Genomic DNA, 24,262 nt, shown 5'->3' on the forward strand with positions numbered 1-24,262 from the left:
GTGAGAATGACTTTGAGACCAACCTAGGCTCAGTCAGTGACAATGACATGACTGATGTCTGCCATGGAGGCTGCGAGGTCAGGGTACACCTTATCTGGATTCTAAACCATCATTTAGCTTAACAACAAGGTCATACCCAGATTATCTACCTGCAAGATTTCTCAGAGCTAGTGGCATGTTAGCCTGTCTTCAACATCTGAGATGGTGATTCATTTAATACAATATTTCATAGGCACTGGTTTTAGATAACAAGACCTCTTATTGCACCAAAGATGCTGAAGAATAATTCCTTCTCTGATCACATTTTGGAAGATGTAGTTTGGAAGATCACAAGCTCAGTGAACTTTTGAAGAGCTGGTTCTCTAACTCTTCAGTGAATATTTATTAGATATCCCTTTGAAAAACATAAAATGATCCAGTAAATTGGGCACATTTTGTTTTAGTTTAACCCAAATGGATTATTGAGGGAGAAAAAGAGCTTTGGGACATATATTTTCTCTACTAGTTATTTATTTAGCCTGTGTTACCCTAAAGATCTTAAACTGTGGCTTTGGTAAACACATATTGAACAAAAACTAAGTATCTAAGTGTTACTTCAAATTTGTTTCTTTATAATGAAATTTTGGGTCTCTGATTTTTAGCATGCTGTGCTTTTGTTTTAGTTTTGCAAAGTTTTATATTGCTCAAGAAATTCTGTGCTTTAAGTTAACTAATTATTATGGCTGTTTGTTGGTAGCATTGTTGATTGGTGATAATTTAAGAATTGTAAGTTATTGTAAGTTAAAGATTTATGGGAACTACAGTAACCTCATTTTTTGTTGTTGTTGTTTAAATCACTCATCTTTTTATTTGTTTTCCCTATCCCCTACATGAATCACAATAGATATTTATCTTTTTAAGGCAAAACAGTATTCAAATTATTAGCAGCAAAATTAGCTCTGGGGAAACAGTATAATAAATGTTCTTGAATGTGTAATAGCATAGAGTGAGAGAAGGTGGGTTTGAACTCTAATCCTTTTCACATGCCTGATAAAAAGTAGAGGGGATTAAAGGTAATCTTTCATTCCATTTTCTTTGCAAAAAAATAAGCTACTAACTTCTGTACAAGTTTTATTACCACAGTTAAAATACATTTTAATTTTCATAAATGAATATACCACTATATAATATTGGTGAAAATTATATATTGAATTCCTGAAGGTCTGATGCTCATAAGCATTATCTAAAATGTAAGTTGAATGCTGAGTAGATCTCTTGTTCTTCATTTAAAATTTTGAATTGAAATTTAAATGTGATTTGATATGTATGTGAGATGGTACCTGGAATACAATACTAACTTTCATTTAAATAATTTTTATCTCACTTTATCATTTTTATACAAACAATTTATGCTGTATAACAGTGAAGACTGGGGGGAGGGGAAGGATATACTAGTTTTGACACATTTATTGAAAAAGTGGGTATTATGAAAGAGAAGATTATGGAAAGAGAATGGAATAGAGTCACAAAATAATCATTTAACCTCTGTTTCTCAAAAGTGTCTAGCCAACAATTTATAAATATTAGTTTATAAAGGACAATCAAACTATTTCTTATATAGTTGGTACTCAGAAACATTGTTTCAAATGATTAGATTCCTCATTAATCAGATAAAGTGGACAATAAGCCACATATCCTGGAATGCAAAGTCAAGTGGGCCTTAGGAAGCATCACTACGAACAAAGCTAGTGAAGGTGATGGAATTCCAGTTGAACGATTTCAAATCCTAAAGATGATGCTGTGAAAGTGCTATACTCTATATGCCAGCAAATTTGGAAAACACAGAGGTGGCCACAGGACTGGAAAAGGTCAGTTTTCATTCCAATCCCAAAGAAAGGCAATGCCAAACTACTGCAGAATTGCACTCATCTCACATGCTAGCAAAATAATAATCAAAATTCTCTAAGCCAGGCTTCAACAGAACATGAACCGTGAATATCCAGATGTTCAGGCTGGATTTAGAAAAGGCAGAGGAAGCAGAGATCAAATTGCCAACATCCGTTCAAAATGTTGTTGCTCTTGAAAAAGAAAGTTCCAGAAATGAATTTTATCATTTATCATCTACACCAAAGCCTTTATTGCCTACACCAAAGCCTTTGACTGTGTGGATCACAACAAACTGTGAAAAATTCTAAAAGAGATGGGAATATCAGACCACCTGACCTGCTTCCTGAGAAATCTGTATGCAGGTCAAGAAGCAACAGTTAGAACTGGACACGCAACAGCAGCCTGGTTCCAAATCGGGAAAGGAGTACGTCAAGGCTATATATTATCACCCTGCTTACTTAACTTATATGTAGAGTATATCATGTGAAATGCCAGGCTGGATGAAGCACAAGCTGGAATCAAGATTGCTGGGAGAAATATCAATAACCTCAGATATGCAGATGACACCATGCTTTTGGCAGAAAGTGAAGAACTAAAGAGCCTCTTTATTAAAGTGAAAGAGGAGAATGAAAATGTTGGCTTAAAATTCAACATGCAAAAAACTAAGATCATGGCATCCAGCCCCATCACTTCATGGCAAATAGATGGGGAAACAATGGAAACAGTGACAGACTTTGTTTTCTTCAGCTCCAAAATCACTGCAGATGGTGACTGCAGCCATGAAATTAAAAGACTCTTGCTCCTTGGAAGAAAAGCTATGACCAACCTAGACAGCATATTAAAAAGCAGAGACATTACTTTGCCAACAAAGATCCATCTAGTCAAAGCCATGGTTTTTCCAGTAGCCATGTATGGATGTGAGAGTTGGACTAAAAAGAAAGCTGAGCGCAGAAGAATTGATACTTTTGAATTGTGGTGTTGGAGAAGACTCTTGAGAGTCCCTTGGACTGCAAGGAAATCAAACCAGTCAATCTAAAGGAAATCAGTCCTGAATATCCATTGGAAGGACTGATGTTGAACCTGAAGCTCCAATACTGTGGCCACCTGATGTGGAAAAGACCCTGATGCTGGGAAAGATTGAAGGCAGGAGGAGAAGGGGATGACAGAGGATGTGATGGTTGGATGGCATCACTGACTTGATGGACATGAGTTTGAGTAAGCTCTGGGAGTTGGTGATGGACTGAGAAGCCTGGTGTCCAGTAGTCCATAGGGTCGTAGAGTAGGACACGACTGAGTGATTGAACTGAATCTAAGAAGAATAATGTGGCTTGCTCTCACTTCTTGTCAGATTCTATATTGTATATTTTTTGTACATTAATTTTTTTAAGCATTAATATATTTATTTCTATCTTTTAAAGGCCAAGAAACAGTTGTGGGACTGCAAAATACAGAGGCTAAAAATAGGCTTCAAATTCTTCCTTTTCTGTTTACTTGCTGTGTGACCTTGGGCATGTGACTTCACTTCACTCTTCTTTAGCAAAATGACTGCCAATCTTGCAGGGTAATTTTTAGAATTTATAAATTAATATATATGACTTCCTTGGAAGTGTTTTGGAAAACAGTAGAGTTCAACACACCTCAAGACAGTTATTAGGTCTTGCCCAGAATGACAATAAGAAGCATAGTTGGGATTTTATTGATTTGTCTGAATCTTGAACTCAGGCTTTTAACCAAAAAAAAAAAAAAGAATTTTTATTTCATAATATTTTCTATATGGGTACAGCATCAATAAAGTTAAGATTTAGAAATAGTTTGTTAAAATTCTATTTCTTTAAATGAAATTCAACAATAGCTTGTAATTGATAATTGCATAATAACAGCATAATAGTATATATGTCATTTTATATATGATTGCATCTTATCTCTGAAAGGGCAAACTGTTGAAGAGACTTTATTATAATAACATATTATTAATTGGAATATAATGCATTGCTCTGAATAGGGTAAATATTCAATGGATTCATCCATCTCTATGTAAAACAGAATTTGTTTAGAAAACAATTAAGGAAGGAAACGTCTTGTTAACTGGTATCCTTCTCATCTATTACAATGACTTCATTTTTTTTATGACTTTATTTTTGATATAGTTTTTGTATGTCTTTCATATTTGTGAGTGAATATACATCTATATTTATTTTTGACATCTTAAATGATAGTTTCCAGACTCACCATGATATTATTTGGAGTAAGAGGGAAAGTCAATGTTTGTGATTAACTGACACGACTGAGTGACTGAACTGAACTGAACTGAATCAGTATCTCCCAAATGAACAGTATGAGTGGTGGGTTAACTTTAGAAACTGAATTGAAAGGAATTCAAGAATTCATATACTCTAAAATGTGATCATTCTTCTGTCTAGTATTTGTCTATAATGACAGGGAAATTAATCTCGTAAGAAAAATACATCTGATTTTAATATTGATTACAAAGATGGTACCACCATTTACAGGCAATTAAGCTAAACTCTTTTTCTGCTCTTTGCTACTTAACTCCTTTGATATGGTTATTGCTATCCACAATTTGCAGAGAGGGAAATAGAGGCTTACAAAGATGATGTTACCTGTCCAAAGTCACTTAGTCATTAATACATTGAAGGCAGACCTAAAACCTAGGCTGTCAGACTGAAGTTATCCTCAGCAGTCATCATTCTAATCACTGCTTCCACTCCCTTTCTCAAATAGTCCGCTATAACCTGAGCTGAAATCTAAAAGTGTTATTTATCCTCTATCTACATTCAACCCAGAATCATTTTTGCAGGGCTCAGGGAGCCCAGTCTTCACTTCTTACTGACAAGTGCAAGGAGTCTTGTGTGGCCCTACACAGCCTCTTAGTATTGTGGCTAGTCTTAGTTTCTTATTCATATTTATTAATACATGATAATTAATATATCCTCTGCATAAAATCATTCACCCTCTCTCCAAAGTTCTTGACACTTAGAAATGCAAAAAAGGCAATGATTTTCCTAATCCGTAGAAAACTGTTGCTATCCAAAATTAATATGCACTTTCAGATGGCTGTTTGATAATTAGCTAAAACAATATGAAATTTCACTTGGCAGCTGTAGTTAAGATCCATAATGTCACATATACACACATATATTTTTACTTTTCAATAATTGTGGCCAGCATTCAGGCCAGGGGGTATGAGTGATACGAACTAGATCTATATCTAGTGAAAGCTTTTTAAATATGTTGGAACCTTTCAATAGGTACTTTCTGTCAGAAAATATTACTACAATCAAAATTCCAAGAAATCACCTTTCTGGGAAACAGCATGTTTTTTATCTTCAGCTGTTCTATTAACTCCCCTCAACCAAATAAACTGGACTGATGACCACTTTTTTTATTGCAAAAAGAAACTGGTTCTCAGTGCTGGTTGCACATTAGAATTTCCTGGGGTGGATTAAAAGAAGAAGCTGCCTTTGCCTGAACTCCCATAAGAATATTTAGTCCATCAAGGGTACAGTGGACATCTCCTCCTCCACTCCCCGCCCAGTGATTTTCAGGAGTCGAGGACCACGGCCCATTTCATGGCAAGGTGTCGATGGAATGGAAAAGGCCATTTTCTCCTCAGCAGACTAAGTGCCATGGTAACTCGTCCCCTTTAATTTCTTTGTTGTAGTTCAGTTGCTAAGTAGTGTCCGACTCTTTGCGACCCCGTGAACTACAGCACGCCAGGCTCCTCTGTCCTTCACTGTCTCCTGGAGTTTGCTCAAGCTCATGTCCATTGAGTCAGTGTTGCCTTCCAACCATCTCGTCCTTGGTCGTCCCCTTCTCCTCCTGCGCTCAATCTTTCCCAGCATCAGGGTCTTTTCCTGTGAGTCGGCTCTTCACATCAGGTGGCCAAAACATTGGAACTTCAGCATCAGTCCTTCCAATGAATATTCAGGGTTGATTTCCTTTAAGATTGACTGGTTTGATCTCCTTACTGTCCAAGGGACTCTCAAGAGTCTTCTCCAACACCACAGTTCAAAAGCAGCCATGAAATTAAAAGGTTCTTGCTCCTTGGAAGAAAACGCTATGAAAAACCAAGACAGTGTATTAAACAGCAAAGACATCACTTTGCTGACAAAGGTCCATATAGTCAAAGCTATGGTTTTTCCAGTAGTCATGTATGAATGTGATAGTTGGACCATAAAGAAGGCTGAGTGCAAAAAAACTGATACTTTTGAATTGATGCTTTTTATATCTTAAAGATACTTTAATAATTATCTGCCATGGAATGTCCAGTTTTAATCATTAGAGAAATTTTTATTTTATTTAAGTTCCCAATAGATTCTCTTTTCCTTAGAGTAATCATTTTCATTTCCTTGAAACTTAATGGGTTTTCCTCTGGGTCACCATTTTCCATGCCTCTGGAAAAGCAAATCTCTACTCTTACTTTCATACAAATTCTCCCCAAACATTTTAAGGGATATTGTTCACATCAAAGCCCCTAAAAACATCTGTTTCTCCTGCTCTTTTGGTAGCAGCCAGGCTCAGGAGCTATCTGGTCTGGCCCTTCACAGACAGACACCTCAAATCTGTGCTCTATGCTTTCAGGACAAAATTCAACTTTTCTATCATTCTTGGCCTCTGTGAATTTGCTTCTACCTCAGCTAACTACAGCATAGAGCATTCAAGTCATATTTTTTTCACGTAAGACCGTCAATACTTCCAATTCTCTTCTCAAAATATGAGCTCAAGATTTTCTAACATGTACAGTCATCACCAAATACTTAAGAAGTCATAAGTCAAAAGGGCAAGTAGTTTATGGTCAAAATTTTTTTTCATAGATGACATACTATATATATAAAACAGCAGTAAGTAATTCTTTATTACTTCATAAATTTGTTTACTAAAGAAAAAACAGGAACAGACATTTCTCACGAGGGGTACACACTTGAAATGCACTTGGCAATAAGCAAATGAGAAACAGTGGATGTCATATATGCATTGCATCCGATTACAAACACTAGTGACATCATTTAGATTAACCTTTTATATATTGAAAATTGCCAAAACTCTTGCTGTGCTATTTCTTTCAGAAAGCCGGCTGGTATGTAGTGTTTAATTATTTTAACTCCATCCTTTTGAAGGCCTGTTCCACTTTAGCTGAAGTTATGACAGTTTAGTTAGCTCTGTTAGTTTAAAAAGAGAAGGCATAGTTTATTCTCTCTCCTTCTCTCTCTCGCCTGCAGATATAGAATATTAGTATTTTTAGATAAAGTAAAATAGCTTATTTTAGAGATGTAGAAAGGTTAGTTTGAATGTGTTGTTAATATAACATGCTGTCAGTTTAAATAGACTAGACATCTAAATTTGATGAAAATTTAGAATGATAATTATTTTAGTAATGATAATGTATTCTTATTGAAATAAAACCTTGTTTTTTCTTTCCCTGGCACATTTTTTGGTCTTAGAGAACATCCACAACTTGAAAAAACCCACCACACAATTTAAGTCGCTTTGCCTATATCCTTTTCCCAGATATGTAATTTATCCAAAGACCATCTCCTTGGTCAGTATTACAAGCTGTTTTTATTATTTTCTTAACATTTGTTTATTAATCATTTTCCGTATCATATATGTCATCAGAGAAGGAAGAATCACACTCAATTTTTCTTTTTCTTTTCCTTCTCATGTTCTATCTTAAGATTAAAAACATACTTAAATGAAGAGTTGGTTCAAATCTTCCGTGAAACATAGACACAATATTCTCAATGAGGGAAAATTTGAATTTAAATTCCTTTATCTTGTGTAAAAATGCTTTTAATTCAGTCTTGAAAACACACAGACATTTTATAGTTATGAGCTGCAAATCCCCCCCCACTTTTGTGTTTTGCAGAAGTTCATAGATTTTGCTGACAATTTTAAAAGAAATGCTTAATGATCTAATGATTACCATTTGGTAATTAGCTGGAGTAGCATTTCAACATGCATCTGATAAGCTTTGGCTCGGTTAACCAGCATCCTGGAAACTAAAGTCATAGTGATTCTGACACTGTTCTTGTCTTCATATTCTTGCTTTTACTTGGGACCCCAAGACATCTAGCTTTTGTGATTCTGCCACAATATACCATCCCCTGAACATCACTGATGGCAAAATTATCATTACATAGCTTTCCCCTCAAGCTCCTTAGTTTTCAGTCATTATCAACAAAGAGAGAAACGTTGAAGGTACTGAGAAGTCTAGTGCTTACAGCTGGTTGCAGCAATTTCAACTTGCGCAAGACCCCATGTTTGTGAAAACAAACCAAGAATCTCTGAACGGGATGTAATCAACCTCCCATCTACTGAGAAACACTGCAAAAATGACTTCAGCTGCCAAAAATAATAATGTCGTTTACAAGCAGCTCTTCCTAGGTCTAAGGAAGAACTAGCCACACATGTGAGTTTACGCTGGATTCCGACGAGCAAGCAAAGAAGAGGGCAAAGCTTACCTCCCTCCCATAAAATACACAGTATCGGAACCCACGGGAAGCTGGGGCCCGTTTCCAAGGTGCTGGCAATATTGAGGGAGATTCGTATCCACAGAAATCTAAACAGTAAGTGACCCCAGAGAAAAGAATTCTATTTGGGAGCAGTTCTTTGCGGCCACTTTTCCTCTGTAACCAAGCTGCCCTGTCTTGTGAAGGCAGAGCTGTTAAATACCTCTTAGTCACCAGCCCCAAACCAAATCTTTCTTTTTTTCAAAATATTATTTGGCAGCTTCCTTTAAGGGACCTCAAGAGCTTGGGAGGGAATATTCACAAATGACCCTTTAGAAACGTTTCATCACAAAAGCCCTGCACCTACCTCTGGTTGAGCTGGCCGATCGGTCTGCATGGGCTGGATGTGAAAAAAGACCCGGGGTGATGGCTTCTCTAAATTTACCAGAAAGAAAGAACCTGGGATGCTTGTCGTTTAAGTGTCTCTAAACATGGTTTGCATAGCTGGATCTCTGCTTATCTGTGCCTTTCGGCTTTCGCTTCCATACATGGATCTGTTCCCAACAGTAACTCCAAGCTGTCGAAAAGAAGCTATCTGGCAGCTCTCCGCTTCATCCAACACATGGATGATAAAAATACACATATAGAGATCCTTCCAGCCAGGCGCATTTCCCACCCTGCCATCCTGCCACTATGCCTTTTCACAAACACACGTTCAGATTGGCATTTTTACTCTCTACATTTTTACTCTCTAGATGGTTAGAGAACAACCAATTTTTAACCTGATTCCCACATAGTGTTTTCAGGATGTGGGTTTCCTGAGCTTTGTGAAAAGAGAGATGTGATTACAGTTCCTTACCAGGATTTTCATCCTTAAAGATTTCAGTGATAAGATACAGGTATGAGACCCAAAAAGCGTTAGGAAATGAATGGATGTCTGAACAATGGATTACATTGTTCAGGGATGAATAAATACATAAGGTATTTCTTTAACCAGGGATAGTTGTTAATACTCTGGATAGTTTGTCTTAAAGAAACAGTCCCCAGCCTTTCTGGCACCAGGGACCAGTTTCATGGAAGACAATTTTTTCATGGTCTGGGGTTGGGGGGTGGGTGGGGATGGTGGGGAGGAATGATTTCAGTATGATTCATGTGCATTACATTTATCGTGCACTTTATTTATTATTATTATTACATCAGCTCCAGCTCAGATCATCAGGCATTAGATCCTAGAGGATAAGGACCCCTGTCTTTAAGGATAAGGTAGCAGCAGCAGGTCAAAGTAATCAAAATCTCTAATAAGAGGAGGAAAGGCCAAGTTCTTACTGGAATTGCTTCTCACTAGGATAATTGAGGCAGTTCCAAAGAAGCGACCATCGGTTCGAGATTCAGGAAACATTTTTTTCTTTAATGTTAAAGAATATAAACCTGAATAGAATACTAATTACTACATTTGTTAACTTCAGTGGTACTCTAAATGATACATAGCTGTGACTTACATTTTAAGTGGCGGGGGTCGGGGGCAAGGGGAACAAATCCTGCTCTGTGTGGTAGAGAGGTGCTGCATACTCCCTTAGGATGCCCAGTTCTTTTGAAATCTAGCTTTTCAGGTGTTTAAGCTTATCTGCCTCTCTCTTTTCTCAATTTGTTGTTACTTATGTAATAAGAGGACAAAATATGGAAAGAGAGAGAAAGAGACCTTTCAAATAACATTTTCCCACCGGTTAACTTTTTCAAAATCACGTTAAAACTCCTTAGAGTCTCTCGTTAGAAAAAAGAAATTTGAGACACACAGGCATAATTCATTTTAGTATATTGAAATGAGTTTGCTTAAAATATTCCAGAGGAAAAAGGGAGAGGCAGACAAAACATGACTAACAAAATGATCATATTTGCAGATAGCCTATAGGTACACCTATCAACCTGTGACTGGAGTTCATTATTATCTTCTCTATCTCATGTAGGTTTTAATATTTCTATAGAAGAAAAATAGAGAAGGATACCTAACTGATATATTTATGGCAAGTTAGAGCACTCCTAAGTTTTAGTAATCTCTGTGTAATAACACTAAGGTCAGAACAATGAGAGGCAAAGTTGTTTTTTGTTCAAAATATTCTGAAATTCCAACCTCTCTCGCCCTCCCTACCAGCAATTACGTATATATAAATAAATATATGCATATAAATATTACATATATAAATTTAATATAGTTATAAAGTTTTTCTTTATATGTTTATATAATAAATTATATAGATCTTCATAATAAATTACCTAGTATTTATATAATAATATATAGTCTATAGAATAATACCTAATGAAAATTAAGATTGATATTTAACAAGCTGACCAATGATGGGCATGGTACAAGATGACTTTTCCCAGGAGTTATTCATCACCCTCCCTTCCCTTGCCTTTTCCTACTGTAGAAATTCAAAAGCAAAGCTCTTTTCTCATCCATTGCTGCTAGGGATGACCATGTAACACTGTTTTGGCCAAACAGGGGTAAACAGGAGTCCCTTGGGGAGACTTCAGAAAAGGGTTTTTTTTTTTAATTCACTATTTGCAGGGCAGAAGTAGGGACACAGACACAGAGAACAGACTTGTGCACACAGGAGGGAGAGAGTGGCGTGAATTGAGAGTGTAATGTAGAAATATATACATCACCATATTTAAAATAGATAACCTGTGGGAATTTGCTATAAGACACAGGAAGCTCAAATGGGGGCTCTGTGACAATCTAGAGGAGTGGGATTGGGTGAGTGGTGGGACGGAGTTTCAAGAAGGAAGGGGACATACGTATGCCTATGGCTGACTCATGTTGATGTGTAGTAGAGACCAACATTATATTGTGCCCTCCAATTAAAAAATAAAAAGGGACAGGATCAGCTTTTACCCATCTTGTCCTTTTGCTACTTCCACCTCGTTCCTTCTGAGAGAGCAAATTCAAGGCCTGAAATTGCAGCTGCCATTTGGTGACCAGGAGGGGACAAGCAGAGGGACAAAGGCCTGGAAAGCAAGGAAAGTGAACCAGACAGACAAAAGAATGTCAGTTCTTGCCAGCAATCCTGAGTCGCTGTAGCAATCTCAAGCTGTCCGCCTCTTATCAGTGGAGAAAAATAAAACCGTAATGAATACAAGATGGGTTCTAGATGATCAACTCAGGATTCAAATGAAAAGACAATGCTTTGGTCCTAGCTCTGTTACTTACTAGCTATATAACACTGGTCATATCACAAAGTTCTGATTCTTCCTCTGTTAGTTAGTCAAGAAAACTCTTGACCTTCTCACTCTAGAATTATCCTATGAGTTAATGTGTTTGGCATAGTTTAGTTAATATGCAGAGCAGTTACTACATTAGGACCCACAATGACTATGTATACCAGGGCCTGGGAGACTGCTCTGTTCAAAGAACTCACAGACCCTTTGATAGGCTTAACTTAAGACCTCTTGGAATTTTTAGCAACATCCAAGGTATGAGAAGCTTGTGTATTCCAAAATGCGTTTGCCCGTTTTGGGTTGGCCAAACTGAGTTGGCATGTTCTTGACGAAGCTTGCTGTGTAAGTGGGCCAACTTCCTGCTTAGCTTGGGTAATCAGTACTCTTGGCCGGGGAGATTTTCCTCAACTCTGGAAGATGCCTTGGGGTATGTGTATAAGGAAAAATTCTCTTGTTAAGGAGGTTCGAGTCCTATTATACTTTCAGGGAAAGAGGTTAAACTGGTCTTCATGACACTTGCAAATGAGGAAGTCAGGATTTAATGTATTGACATCAAAAAATTTGTCTAACTCCATAGAGAAGTGCATCTGGGCATGCTCTTTCACTATGGGATAGTTTGCACAGGCTGTTCCTTTCAATGGAAAGTTCTGTACCTTCCCCAAAAAGTAGGCACATTCATGCATATGCTTTACCTTTTCTGCCTGATGAAGGTATCCTCAGGCTTTTAAGATTCAGCTCAGTGTCTCTTCCTTTCTCAAGTCTTTCCAGACCTCACCACCAGATATTACAAGGCACATATGGCATACTCTAGTCTCTTCTGACCTCTCCACCCTTGGCCATTAGACTGTAAGCTCCTGGAAGACAGGGGCACCGTATTATTTGTTCTTGTATTTCCAACATTCAATGCAGTGTATCTTCTACAGTAACTTGACAAGTTTGCTGAATAATTACATGGATTAATACATGAGTGAAAAATGGACAGATGATAATTAACTCTCAACTAGTATTATTAGCCTGGCAGCCCTCCCTGCTGTTTAAGGTATAAGAATCTCAAATAGGGACTTCACTCTTAGTCCAATGGTTAAGACTCCATGCTCCCAATGCAGGGGGTTAGGGTTCAACCCTTGGTCAGGGAACTAGATCCCACATGGCACAATGAAGACCCTGCATAGCCAAAAAAAAAAAAAAAGAGAATCTCAAATACCCCACTGACCATCTGGATAGTGTCTGCCAACTCAAAGGAGACAGAAAAACAGAGTGTCAAAAAATATCAACATCATTTTGGTTTATCTGGACAAATTATCTAATGTTTTCAGTTCCCTAAAGCAGCGGGCCACAATGTTAACACAGATCATTTAGACTGGATGTCTGACACAAATTAGTAGTATTAAAGAGGGAGATAAGGATTGTAATGTTTAAAAAGAGCAGAGATATTCAATTTTTGGTGGTTAAAATATTTTCTTCTTTTGTCTAAGGACATAAAGGAAATCTTTTATGAAAGTCTTGTTAAGGCATATAGCAAGTTTTAAAAAGTTTCAAGGCAAATTATTAGCAAACTCAGTCTATCTTTCAAGATGAGGAATAATTTAAAGCAATTGAACACAGTTCTTACTTATCCTTGAAGAACCACTTCAAACATCGTTTCTTCTAAATAGATTTTCTTGACTTGTTCCCAGCATCACCACTGACACAGTGATTAAATTTTTTTCAGCATAATGTCCAAACTTCTCTTATATTATTGAGATATAATTCACATGCCAGACTATTCACTGAGCCACTGTACAATCCTATGGTGTTTACTATAATACATTTGCAGATATGTGCAACTATCACTGCAATCAATTTTAAAACATTTTCATCTCATTCCTGTCCTTCCATTCTCCTCAGCTCTAAGGAACCAGTAATCAACTTTCTGTCTCAATGGATCTCTCTATTAGGGACTTTAATGCATTGTCTTTTGTGTCTGGCTTCCTTCATTTAGCATGTTTTCAAAGTTCATCCATTTGTAGCATGAATTAGTACTTTATTTCTCTTTTTGACTGAGTAATATTTCATTGTGTAGATATACCCTATATTGTTTATCCATTCATCTATTAATGAACATCTCACTGTTTTACACCTGTTGGCTATTATGAATGATCCTGCTATAAATATTTGTGTAAAACTTTTTATATCAACATGTTGTAATTTCTCTTGGATGTATACTTGGGAATGGAATTGTTGGGTTATATGGTAATTCTCTTCCAAGGTGGTGCTAGTGGTAAAGAACCCACCTGCCAATGCAGGAGATGTAAGGAATGCAGGTTCAATCCCTGGATCAGGAAGATCCCCTGGAGGAGTGCATGGCAACCCACCACAGTATTCTCGCCTGGCAAATCCCATGGACAGAGGACCCTGGCAGGCTATGGTTCATAGGGTAGCAAAAAGTTGGACACAACTGAAGCAACTTAGCACGCACACATGCATGGTAATTCTGTTTCATCATTTGAGGAACTGCCAGATTATTTTCTAAAGCAGTTGTGGCATTTTATAGTCTCACTAGCTGTGTATGGGTGTTCAATATCTCCATACAATTGTTATATTTTTTGTTCTCTAACTTTCTCATTCAAGCTATGCTAGTGTTTGCAGAATGGTATCTCACTGTGGTTTTGATTTGCATTCACTGATGACTAATGATGTTTAACAGTTTTTTCCTGTACTTGCTGGTTATTTGCATATCTTCCTTGAAGACACACCTATTCAGATTTTTTGCCCACTTCTTTATTGGGTGGTCTTTTTATCATTCAGTTGTAAATGTCTATTATATATTCCAGGTACAAATTTATCAGCTACATGATTTGCAAATATTTTCTTGCATTTTGTGGTGTTTTGTTTGTTTGTTTTACTTTCTTGTAAAAGTAAGTAAAAGGGGCACTCTAGGGGGTGTTGAAATATTGATGAAGACCAATTTATTTTTTCTTTTGTTGCTCATACTTTTGCCAAATCTGAAGGCATGAAGTTTTCTGCCTATGCTTTCATCTAAGAGTTTTATAGCTTTAGCTCTTATGTTTAGGTAATTAATCCATTTTGAATTAACTTTTCTGTATGAAATGGACTTCATTCTTTTGTAAATTGATACCCATTTGTCCCAGCACCATTTGTTGAGCATACTATTTTTTTTCTCATTGAATAGTCTTAGTAATCCTGTTGGTTGTCAGTTGACCTTAGATGTATTTATTTAGATTTGTATTTAATTTATTTCTGGAGTCTCAACTTTTTCCTATTGATCTATATGTATGTCTGTCTTTGTTCCAATAAGACACTGTTTTCATTACATTATTTTGTAGTAAGTTTTGAAATTAGGAATGAGTTCTACTTTTTTCTTCTTTTTTTCATAATTATTTTGACTATTATGGGTTTCTTTACCATCTGAGCCACCAGGGAAGCCCTATTATGGGTTTCTTTCAATTCAATATGAATTTCAGAATCAGACTGTTTTTATAATATAGTCAACTGAATTTCTAATAGGAATTGTGTTAAATCTGTAGGTCAGCTTTGAGAGTACTGCCATCTTAACAGTATTCAATCTTCTGATCCATAAACATGGGTGATTTTCATTTATTTAGATCTTTGTTAAATTTTTAAGAATATTTTTTAGTTTTCAGAGTATGTTTTACACTTTTTGGATAAATTTATTTCTAAATATTTTATTCTTCTGCTGCTATTGTGAAAGGAATTGTCTTCTTACTTTCATTTTCAAACTGAAAATGAAGCCACCTGGACATTTGTTTTCTTTACAGGTAAGTTTTTTTTGAAAACTAATCTGATCTCTACACTTGCTATAACTTTACTCAGATTATCTATTTTTAAAAATTAGTTTAGTTTCTTAAATGAGTCTTTTGAGGAATTAGTCATTTCGTCTAAGTTATCAATTCACTGGCATACAATAGTTTATAATAGTCCTTTCAATCATTTTTATACCTGTAAGATCAATAATAATGTCCCCTGTTAATGTCTTGAGTCTCTTTTCTTCTTGGTCAAGCTAGCTAAATGTTTGCCAATTTATCTTTATAATTATTACATCTCTCTGATGAATTGGCTCCTTCTCATTATAAATGGAAGTGTTGTAGCATGTTTGCCTCAGATTTCTGGCTTAAGTTTTGGGTGGATGATGGCACTATTTAAAGCCAAATTCTTAACTTGCCATTCCCCGTTCAGCATTTTTCAATACTTACCCAGGCCTTTCAGGATAAAATATAAATTTCTTAGGTTTTGAAAATGTTCTGAGAGTTACTTGTTCACATCTTAATTACTTCTCTGGTCAGTCACCATCAAAGTTTCTCTCATTTCATTATAAATGACTTGGTGTACATGTGCATCCTGGCCAGTTGCAAAAACTTGGTTTTCTTCACCTGCTATTTTCCTGCATGTCTTTTGCCTACACTATCATTCATTCTCTTCTTTATTTAGCTAACTCCTTGAATTTCAAAGCTCAGATCAACTGTTCTCTTCTCTGGGGAGAAGATTCTTCCTCTATTGTTTAGGTTTTTGAGGCATATTAGGCCTACTTTGTACAACCCTAACATTCCACTCAATAACTGTAGGGTAATTATTATTTTGTTGGTTAGCTTTTCAGTTAGGCTTTAAGTTTTATATAGTCAGACAATAGATTTCATTTTTACTTGCATCATTAAAACATCATACAATAGGTGTTCAATACAATGTATAACTGAACAAGGGACTAAACGGACAGATGAATAAATTATTCTCAATTCAAAGAATAAAAAAAGATTTCATGGAATAATTGCCTGGCTTTGAATTATACTCCTCACTCTTTTTAAAAATTGTATTTATTTGTTTTTGGCTGTGCTGGGTCTTTGTGGCTGTGCTGGGTCTTTTTTCCTGAATGGGCTTTTCTTTAGTTGTGGCAAGTGGGGGCTACCCTCTAGTTGAGGTACGAGAGCTTCCCATCGCAGTGGCTTCTCTTCTTGTGGAACACGGGCTCAAGGGTGTGTGGGCTTCAGTAGTTGTAATGCATGGGCTCAATAATTGTGGATCCCAGGCTCTAGAGAACAGGCTCAATGTGGTGCATGGGCTTAGTTGCTCCACGGCATGTGGCATTTTCCCAGACCAAGGATCGAACACGTGGATTTTTTACTACTGAGCCACAAGGGAAACCCTATACTCCTCACTCTGAAGCAGGGATAGGACGGAGACAAGCATAAATCACATACCAGGTACATGTGTCCTGAGGCCCTGAGTGAATAATGGTGAGAAGGCGGGGGTTTCAGGCAGACAAAAGTGTTGGAGTAATAGCTGAGATGCAACATGGTATAGAATATGTTTGGCTAGTTGTGAGGGGTCCACTTTGGCTGATTCTTGGGGTGATTGTAGGGGATAGTGGGACTCAAAACCCCTCAAGTGCCAAACTTATCAGCATTTTGATTTTGAATGGGTTAAATGGAGGAGTTATGGCATTGTTGAAATTGCTGAGACTGGAGCTAACATATACACACTATATTTAAAACAGCTAGCCAACAAGGACCCATTGTATAGCACAGGGAACTATATTCAACTGTCAGTGATAAGCAATATGAGAAAAGAATTTGAAAAAGAAAGAGTATTGCGTATGGATAGGCTTCCCAGGTGGCACAAGTGGTAAAGAACTCACCTGCCAATGCAGGTAGAGGTAAGAGGCGTGGGTTCGATCCCTGGGTCAGGAAGATACCCTGGAGGAGGGCATCGCCACCCACTCTGTTATTCTTGCCTGGAGACTCTCATGGTCAGAGGAGACTAGAGGGCTAGAGTCTATGGGGTCACAAAGAGTCAGATGTGACTGAAGCAACTTAGAACATGCATAACTGAATCACTTTACAGTACACCTGAAGCTAACCCAATACTGTAAATCAGAATGAAGTGCTGGGGCTTCAGCTGGTTTGAAAATTGATCTGCTATGCTAATATGATTTCTGGCTTTTTAAATTCTGCCCAGAGCATTGGAAAGCAGAATCATTGTACTTAACATAATAGATTGCATCTAAGAGGTCTCTTACCCACTCCAGTGTTCTTGCCTGGAGAATCCCAGGGACGGTGGAGCCTGGTGGGCTGCCGTCTATGGGGTCGCACAGAGTCGGACACAACTGAAGCGACTTAGCAGCAGCAGCAAGAGGTCTCTTAATTCTATAATATAATAATTCTGGCCCTATACAACAGGCATATTAAATTTACTTGCTGTATTTATTGTTAAAATATTTGATTATTTGTGTTATACATCCTTGTATTTCAGATTACATGATTTGGTGATTTGAAGCTGTTATTGGAAACTTAACTCTAACTGAGCTGGCAGTATCCAAGAAGATGATCTTGGGTAAATCCATTTCATTTTTGCTCTCTTTGCAGGGTCTGATTTTCCTATTCTGTGCCATTTGAAAATGACAGGCCCTCTTGCTTTCACTTCTTTCCAAACTCATGTCCCATGATTTATAAGAAACATTTTGTTATTATCTGCCAGGTTATTGTTCAAGGTTCTACTTGTTGTTGTAGGTCAGTTGCTAAGTCGTGTCCAACTCTTTGTGACCCCATGAACTGAAGCACGCCAACCTTCCCTGTCCCTTCACAGTCTTCCAGAGTTTGTTCAAACTCATGTCCATTGAGTCAGTGATGTCATCCAACCATCTCGTCCTCTGCCACCTCCTCCTCTTGCCTCAATATTTCCCAGCATCAGGGTCTTTTCCAATGAGTTGGCACTTCCTGACAGGTAGTCAAAATATTAGAGCTTCAGCAACAGCTTTTCCAACAGATATTCAGGGTTGATTTCCTTTAGGATTGACTGGTTTAATCTCCTTGCTGTCAAGGTCTGTCTAGAGTCTTCTCCAGCACCACAGTTCGAAAGCATCAATTCTTTGGCACTTAGCCTTCTTTATGGTCCAACTCTCACTCCCATCATGACTACTGGAAAAACCACAGCTTTGACTATATAGACCTTTTTTTGGCAAAGTGATGTCTCTTCTTTTTAATACACTGTCTAGGTTTGTTATAGCTATTCTCCCAAGGAGTAAGCATCTCTTAATTTCGTGGCTGCAGTCCCTGTCCCCATTGATTTTGGAGCCCAAGAAAATGAAATCTATCAGTTTCCACTTTTTCCTCATCTATTTTCCATGAAGTTATAGGATCAAATGCCATGATCTTAGTTTTTTAAATGTTCAGTTTTAAGCCAGCTTTTTCACTCTCTTCTTTCATTTTCAGCAAGAGGTTTTTTAGTTCCTCACTTTCTGCCATTAAAGCGGTATCATCTGCATATCTGAGATTGTTGATATTTCTCCCAGCAATCTTGATTCCAGCTTGTGAATCATCCAGCTCATCATTTTGTATGATGTACTCTGCATATAAGTTAAATAAACAGGGTGACAATATACAGTTTTGACGTACTCCTTTTCCAATTTTGAACCAGTCTGTTGTTCCATGTCCAGTTCTAACTGTTGCTTCTTGTCCTGCATACAGGTTTCTCAGGAGGCTTGTAAGGTGGTCTGGTTTTCCCATCTTTTTAAGAATATTCCACAGTTGTGATCAACACAGTCAAAGGCTTTAAAGTAGTCAATGAAGCACAAGCAGATGGTTTTTTGGAATTCCCTTGCTTTTTCTATGATCTAACGGATGTTGGCAATTTGATCTCTGATTCCTCTGCCTTTTCTAAATCCAGCTTATACATCTGGAAATTCTCAGTTCACATATTGCTGAAGCTTAGCTTGAAGGATTTTGAGCACAATTTTACTAGCATGTGAAATAAGTGCAATTGTACTTTAATTTGAACATTCTTTGGCATTGCCTTTCTTAGGGATTGGAATGAAAACTGACCTTTTTCAGTCCTGTGGCCACTGCTGAGTTTTCCAAATGTGCTGGCATATTGAATCCAGCCCTTTAACAGCATATTTTAGGATTTGAAATAGCTCAGTTGGAATTCCATCTCCTCCTCTAAGCTTTGTTTGTAGTAGTGCCTCCCTCGGCCCACTTGACTTCACACTGCAAGATGTCTGGCTCTAGGTAAGTGCCCATACCATTGTGGTTATCTGGGTCATTAAGAGACTTTTTGTACAGTTCTGTGTGTTCTTGCCACCTTTTCTTAATCTCATTTACTTCTGTTAGGTCCTTGCCATTTTTATTCTTTATTGTGCCTATCTTTGCATGAAATATTCCCTTAGTAACTCCAATTTTCTTAAAGAGATCTCTAGTTTCTCTAATTCTATCATTTTTCTCTATTTCTTTGCATCATTCACTTTAGTAGGAAGTCAAGAAATACCTAGAGTAACTGGCAAGTATGGCCCTGGAATACAAAATAAAGCAGGGCAAAGGCTAACAGAGTTTGCCAAGAAAATGCACTGATTATAGCAAATACCCTCTTCCAATAACACAAAAGACAACTCTACACATTGATATCACCAGATGGTCAGTACTGCAATCAGGTTGATTATATTCTTTGCAGCCAAAGATGCAGAAGCTCTATACAGTCAGCAAAATCAAGACATAGAGCTGATTGTGGCTCAGATCATCAGCTTTGTATTGCAAAATTCAGGCTCAAGTTGAAGAAAGTAGGGAAAACCACTAGGCCATTCAGATATGATCTAAATCAAATCTTTTATGAATATACAGTGGAGGTGATGAATAGATTCAAGGGACTAGATCTGGTATACAGAGTGCCTGAAGAACTATTGATGGAGGTTCATAACATTGTACAGGAGGTGGTGACCAAAACCATCCTTAAGAAAAAGAAATGCAAGAAGGCAAACTGGCTGCCTGAGGAGGGCTTACAAATAAGCTGAGAAAAGAAGAGAAGCAAAAGGCAAAGGAGAAAGGGTAAGATATACCAAACTGAATGCAGAACTCCAGAGAATAGCAAGAAGAGGTAAGAAAGTCTTCTTGAATGCACAGTGCAAAGATTCTACTTATGAGCCCCCAAACAAAAGAATAAAAAGCCTGAAGCCATCTCAAGTTCCTTCTGGGTGCCAAGGCGTCTAGCCCATCATAGGTGCCCAATGATACCCTCTGCCTTCGTGTGACACACGAGGACGTCCCTTCCACGCTGGTGGTGGTGGTGGTGGTGGTGTGTGTGTTGGTCACTCAGTTGTGTCTGACTCCTTGCGACCTCATGGATTGTAGTCCACCAGGCTCTTCTGTGCATGAGGATTCTCCAGGCAAGAATACTGGAGTGAGTTGCCATTTCCGTCTCCAGGGGGCCTTCCTGATCCAGGGGTTGAACCCAGGTCTCCTGCATTGCAGGCAGATGCTTTACTGTCTGAGCTACTAGGGAAACCCATGCTTGTGCTAGAACATTATGATTATTACACAATTCAGTTCTGTATTTTATTTAAAAAATAAGGAAAACAAAACAGTATTCAATTATTTCTTGCTGTCTATTGGGACTGTAAATTCTCCTTTTCAGAGTGGATTAGAATCTTCCTGACTTCAGAATCTGAGCCCATTATGTACTTTGTAATCTATAATACCTAACATAGTGTTCTGTTCCTAAATAAATGACTTCCTAAAGAAATAAATAATTTTGTAAAGAAATATTAAGTATACTTCTCTTAGTTCTCTCAGATTTTGCTATTATTAAAATTATTTTTCACCAGATACTATTAAAAATCAGTGGTTAAAAAGCTTTACTAATTGTAATAGTGTATCATTTAAAGTCGGTTCTAAATTCCTATATAGACAGCCTCATTAAGCACGATTATGTCTATGGGCTTATCTCTGTGGAACAGGCAGCAATATTAACGCTAAAAGAAAGTACAATACAGATGTGGGTTTTTTGGGACATAGGTTTTTTTGAGTTATAGCAGGCAGAGCTTGAAGAGATGAACTAAAATTAGGGTAAGCAATTTCAAGGTATTTTGACTAGAGTTGTTGGACAACTGAGCAGAGAATGCCTTATTACCATTCTCTCTCAATAGCGTAGTTGGGCCCCAGGGAATACATACATATACATATACATATACACACACACACACACACACACACACACACACACACACACACACACACATTCCAAGGTGGCACTTATTGTAAAAAACTTGCCTGTCAATGCTGGAGACATGAGACACTGGTTTGATCCCTTGTTCAGGAAGATCCCCTGGAGGAGGGCATGGCAACCCACTCCAATATTCTTGTCTGGAGAAACCCATGGACAGAGGGCTATAGTCCATAGGGTCACAGAGTTGGACACAACTGAAGAGACTTGGCATGCACACAATATATATAATATATATGTTAAATTATATATTAATATTTATATATAATGAATATTATATATATATATATATATATACTTTTTGTTTTTTTTGCAAGGAGGGTACTTTAAAGGCACTGATGAATGAGAAGCCATCCTGTCAAGCTGGCTGGGACCAGATTAAATCCAATGAGGCTGACACTAACTTGGGGTGAGTGAGTGGTTATGATGGGGCTGAAAAGTAGGAAAGCATTTCTTCAAACACACCTGGCCATTGTTCCCAAAGAAAAAGTGAAGAGACTTTGCAAAAATTTCAGGTTACAAAACATTTCTTAGGATCTATCCATGCCCGGAGCCTCATCAGAGCCATCTAAGTCCATCGATTATTATATGTGTCATCTAAGCTATTCATTAACTCAGGAAAAAGTCACAGACAAGTGTTTAGAAAAATGCACAGAGGTTACATGAAGATGTATATTTTTCCAAACCAGCACTTATGTTAAGGTATGTCAGAACTATCTACAAGTTACTTTAATGGGACCACTTTCTAAATGCAACAAGTTCAGTAAATCACTCTACTTTTCTTTGTCTTTTCATCTTGCATGTAAAATTTTAACCACAGTGGAGGGAGAAAATCTTTGGCCCAAAAAACAAATGTCTTATCCACAGATACAGGTAAAGGGAAACATTGTTGCTTCCTACTCTGGTGGTGGTGGTGTGTGTGTTGGTCACTCAGTTGTATCCTACTCTTTGTGACCCCATGTACTTTAGCCCACCAGGCTCCTCTGTCCATGGGATTTCCCAGGCAAGAATACTGGAGTGGGTTGCCATTTCCTACCCCAGGGGATCTTCATGACCCAGGGATTGAACCCGCATCTCCTGCATTGCAGGCGGATTCTTTATCCCTGAGCCAGCATAGAAGCCCAAGATGGAAACCATAGCTCTTCAGTGATGGCATTAGTCAATGTGATTTGTTTTTAATTTGTTACAGGGTCAAATATCACTGGTAAGTGGCATAAAATGCTTCAAAGTATTCCTGTGCTTGTGCAGTTGCTCTAAGGACTTAAAGAGGGAAATCTTAAAGCAACGTGCTCTGATCAGGAAACAGCTGGCAATGGCAGCGACCTGATATGGAGCCATCAAGAACTGAAGGTTTATTTTGAATGAGAGGTGTTGTCCAGCTGTGAGACTGAGTGATGGCAGCTGAGAATAAGTACACAAGCAATCATGACTCCAGGTATGAAGTTATTGAGACTGTATCTTGTTTTCCTTCTTTTTCTGCTATTGCATCCATACGGCTGCGTTCAATCCTATCTGTGGAGGAGGAATAAAGTTCTTCAGTTTATTCTTCTTATTAACGACAGTTTCTGAGCTGTCATGATTTGGAATTATAATGATAAAAATGGCTCTTTCAGATAAAAGAAGCAATATATTCCAAAGTCAAATTATGTATTGGACAGGTAAGAATGCTTCATCATTAAATAGTCTTTAATAAGCTTTGTCATTAATTTTTTATATTAGTTGTTCTCCCTTTTCTGTAGTTATATAGCTTTGAGCCAAGTCATTTCATTCTTCCTGGTTTGTACCAAAGTTACAATTTTATTGCAATAGACCATATGAACTGCTCAATTAATTATTTGTTTTTGAACAATCTAAAATTGCAACATTTTCTATTTGATTGCCACTTTAGGAGTTTGCAAAGCACTTTAGCATGCCTTATTTAAATTAAAGTTCACTGCAACATAAAGATATTGCCCAAAATATGTGGTTTTTAAGCCTCAGTATTTTATAGTCATATTCCATGTATCATATCCACATATCATAGACACAGAGACAGACAAATACAAATACATACCTATGAAAGCCATATTCCCCAAATTTATGCTTTGTGCTTTCTTTTAGGGTTTTCTTATCAATATAATTAAAAAACCCCTCTTCCTGTTTGTATTACAGAAAAAACCTATTTGATGATTCAGAAATTTTACCCTGTTCCTTTTTTGGTTCTTATAATTATGTAAGGCACTGATTGGGCCAGTTACCACATGGAATATGAATATGGATAAGATAAAATTCTTTACTTCAGTGAGATTAAAAGTCATTTACTTTCTTCACCCAATCCTTCCCAACCAGCACTTTCACTAGACAATTTCAGTAGGAAAAAAAGGTACTTATTTTAGAACCTGGGGAGGCAAGCTGGAGCCTGGGCAGATTTTCCACTTGTTGGAACTGTTTTGACCTTGCCTAAATGTACAACACTCTTTTTCATCTGGTTGCCTTTATAATGCAAAGGGCAGAGCCAAATGGCTCAGAGCACAATCAGTGGGTCCAGAGTATTGAAACACTCTCTCAATGACAATGCCAAGTTACTTTTTTGTTCGTGAAACACTTGAAAAATGAGAAAGAACATCAGGCTTTCAAGAGAGAACTGAGAGAGTTGGTTCCCAATGCTTTCATTACCAAAAGAGGGTGTTAAAATGCATAGAAATGTTAAATCTCTACTAAAAAATATC

At 37.4% G+C, this 24,262-nt stretch overlaps 1 protein-coding gene and 1 long non-coding RNA gene across 12 annotated transcripts in view; one reads left to right on the plus strand and one right to left on the minus strand.

Annotated features, from left to right (window-relative positions):
- Positions 1–8,828, minus strand: part of SLC8A1 (solute carrier family 8 member A1) — a 447,518-nt gene extending 438,690 nt beyond the window's left edge. For 8 of the 11 annotated variants that reach the window (XM_061432177.1, XM_061432166.1, XM_061432176.1 and 5 more), the window contains exon 1: positions 8,704–8,795. Coding sequence is in view for 1 of the 11 variants with exons in the window: in XM_061432164.1 (XP_061288148.1) it covers positions 8,704–8,733 (30 nt within the window). In the remaining 10 variants the exon portion in view is untranslated. Of the gene's footprint in view, positions 1–8,703 lie in introns of all 11 variants that reach the window. The other 3 variants (XM_061432164.1, XM_061432168.1, XM_061432163.1) reach the window with 3 other exon arrangements.
- On the plus strand, positions 8,104–23,355 carry LOC133256921 (uncharacterized). Its single transcript, XR_009739334.1, has 3 exons — positions 8,104–8,453; positions 21,872–21,963; positions 22,744–23,355. It is a non-coding gene; the product is annotated as an uncharacterized LOC133256921 (long non-coding RNA).
- The last annotated feature ends 907 nt before the right edge of the window (positions 23,356–24,262 follow it).

This window comes from Bos javanicus, chromosome 11 (assembly GCF_032452875.1).
Source record: "Bos javanicus breed banteng chromosome 11, ARS-OSU_banteng_1.0, whole genome shotgun sequence".
Classification (NCBI taxonomy): domain Eukaryota; kingdom Metazoa; phylum Chordata; class Mammalia; order Artiodactyla; family Bovidae; genus Bos; species Bos javanicus.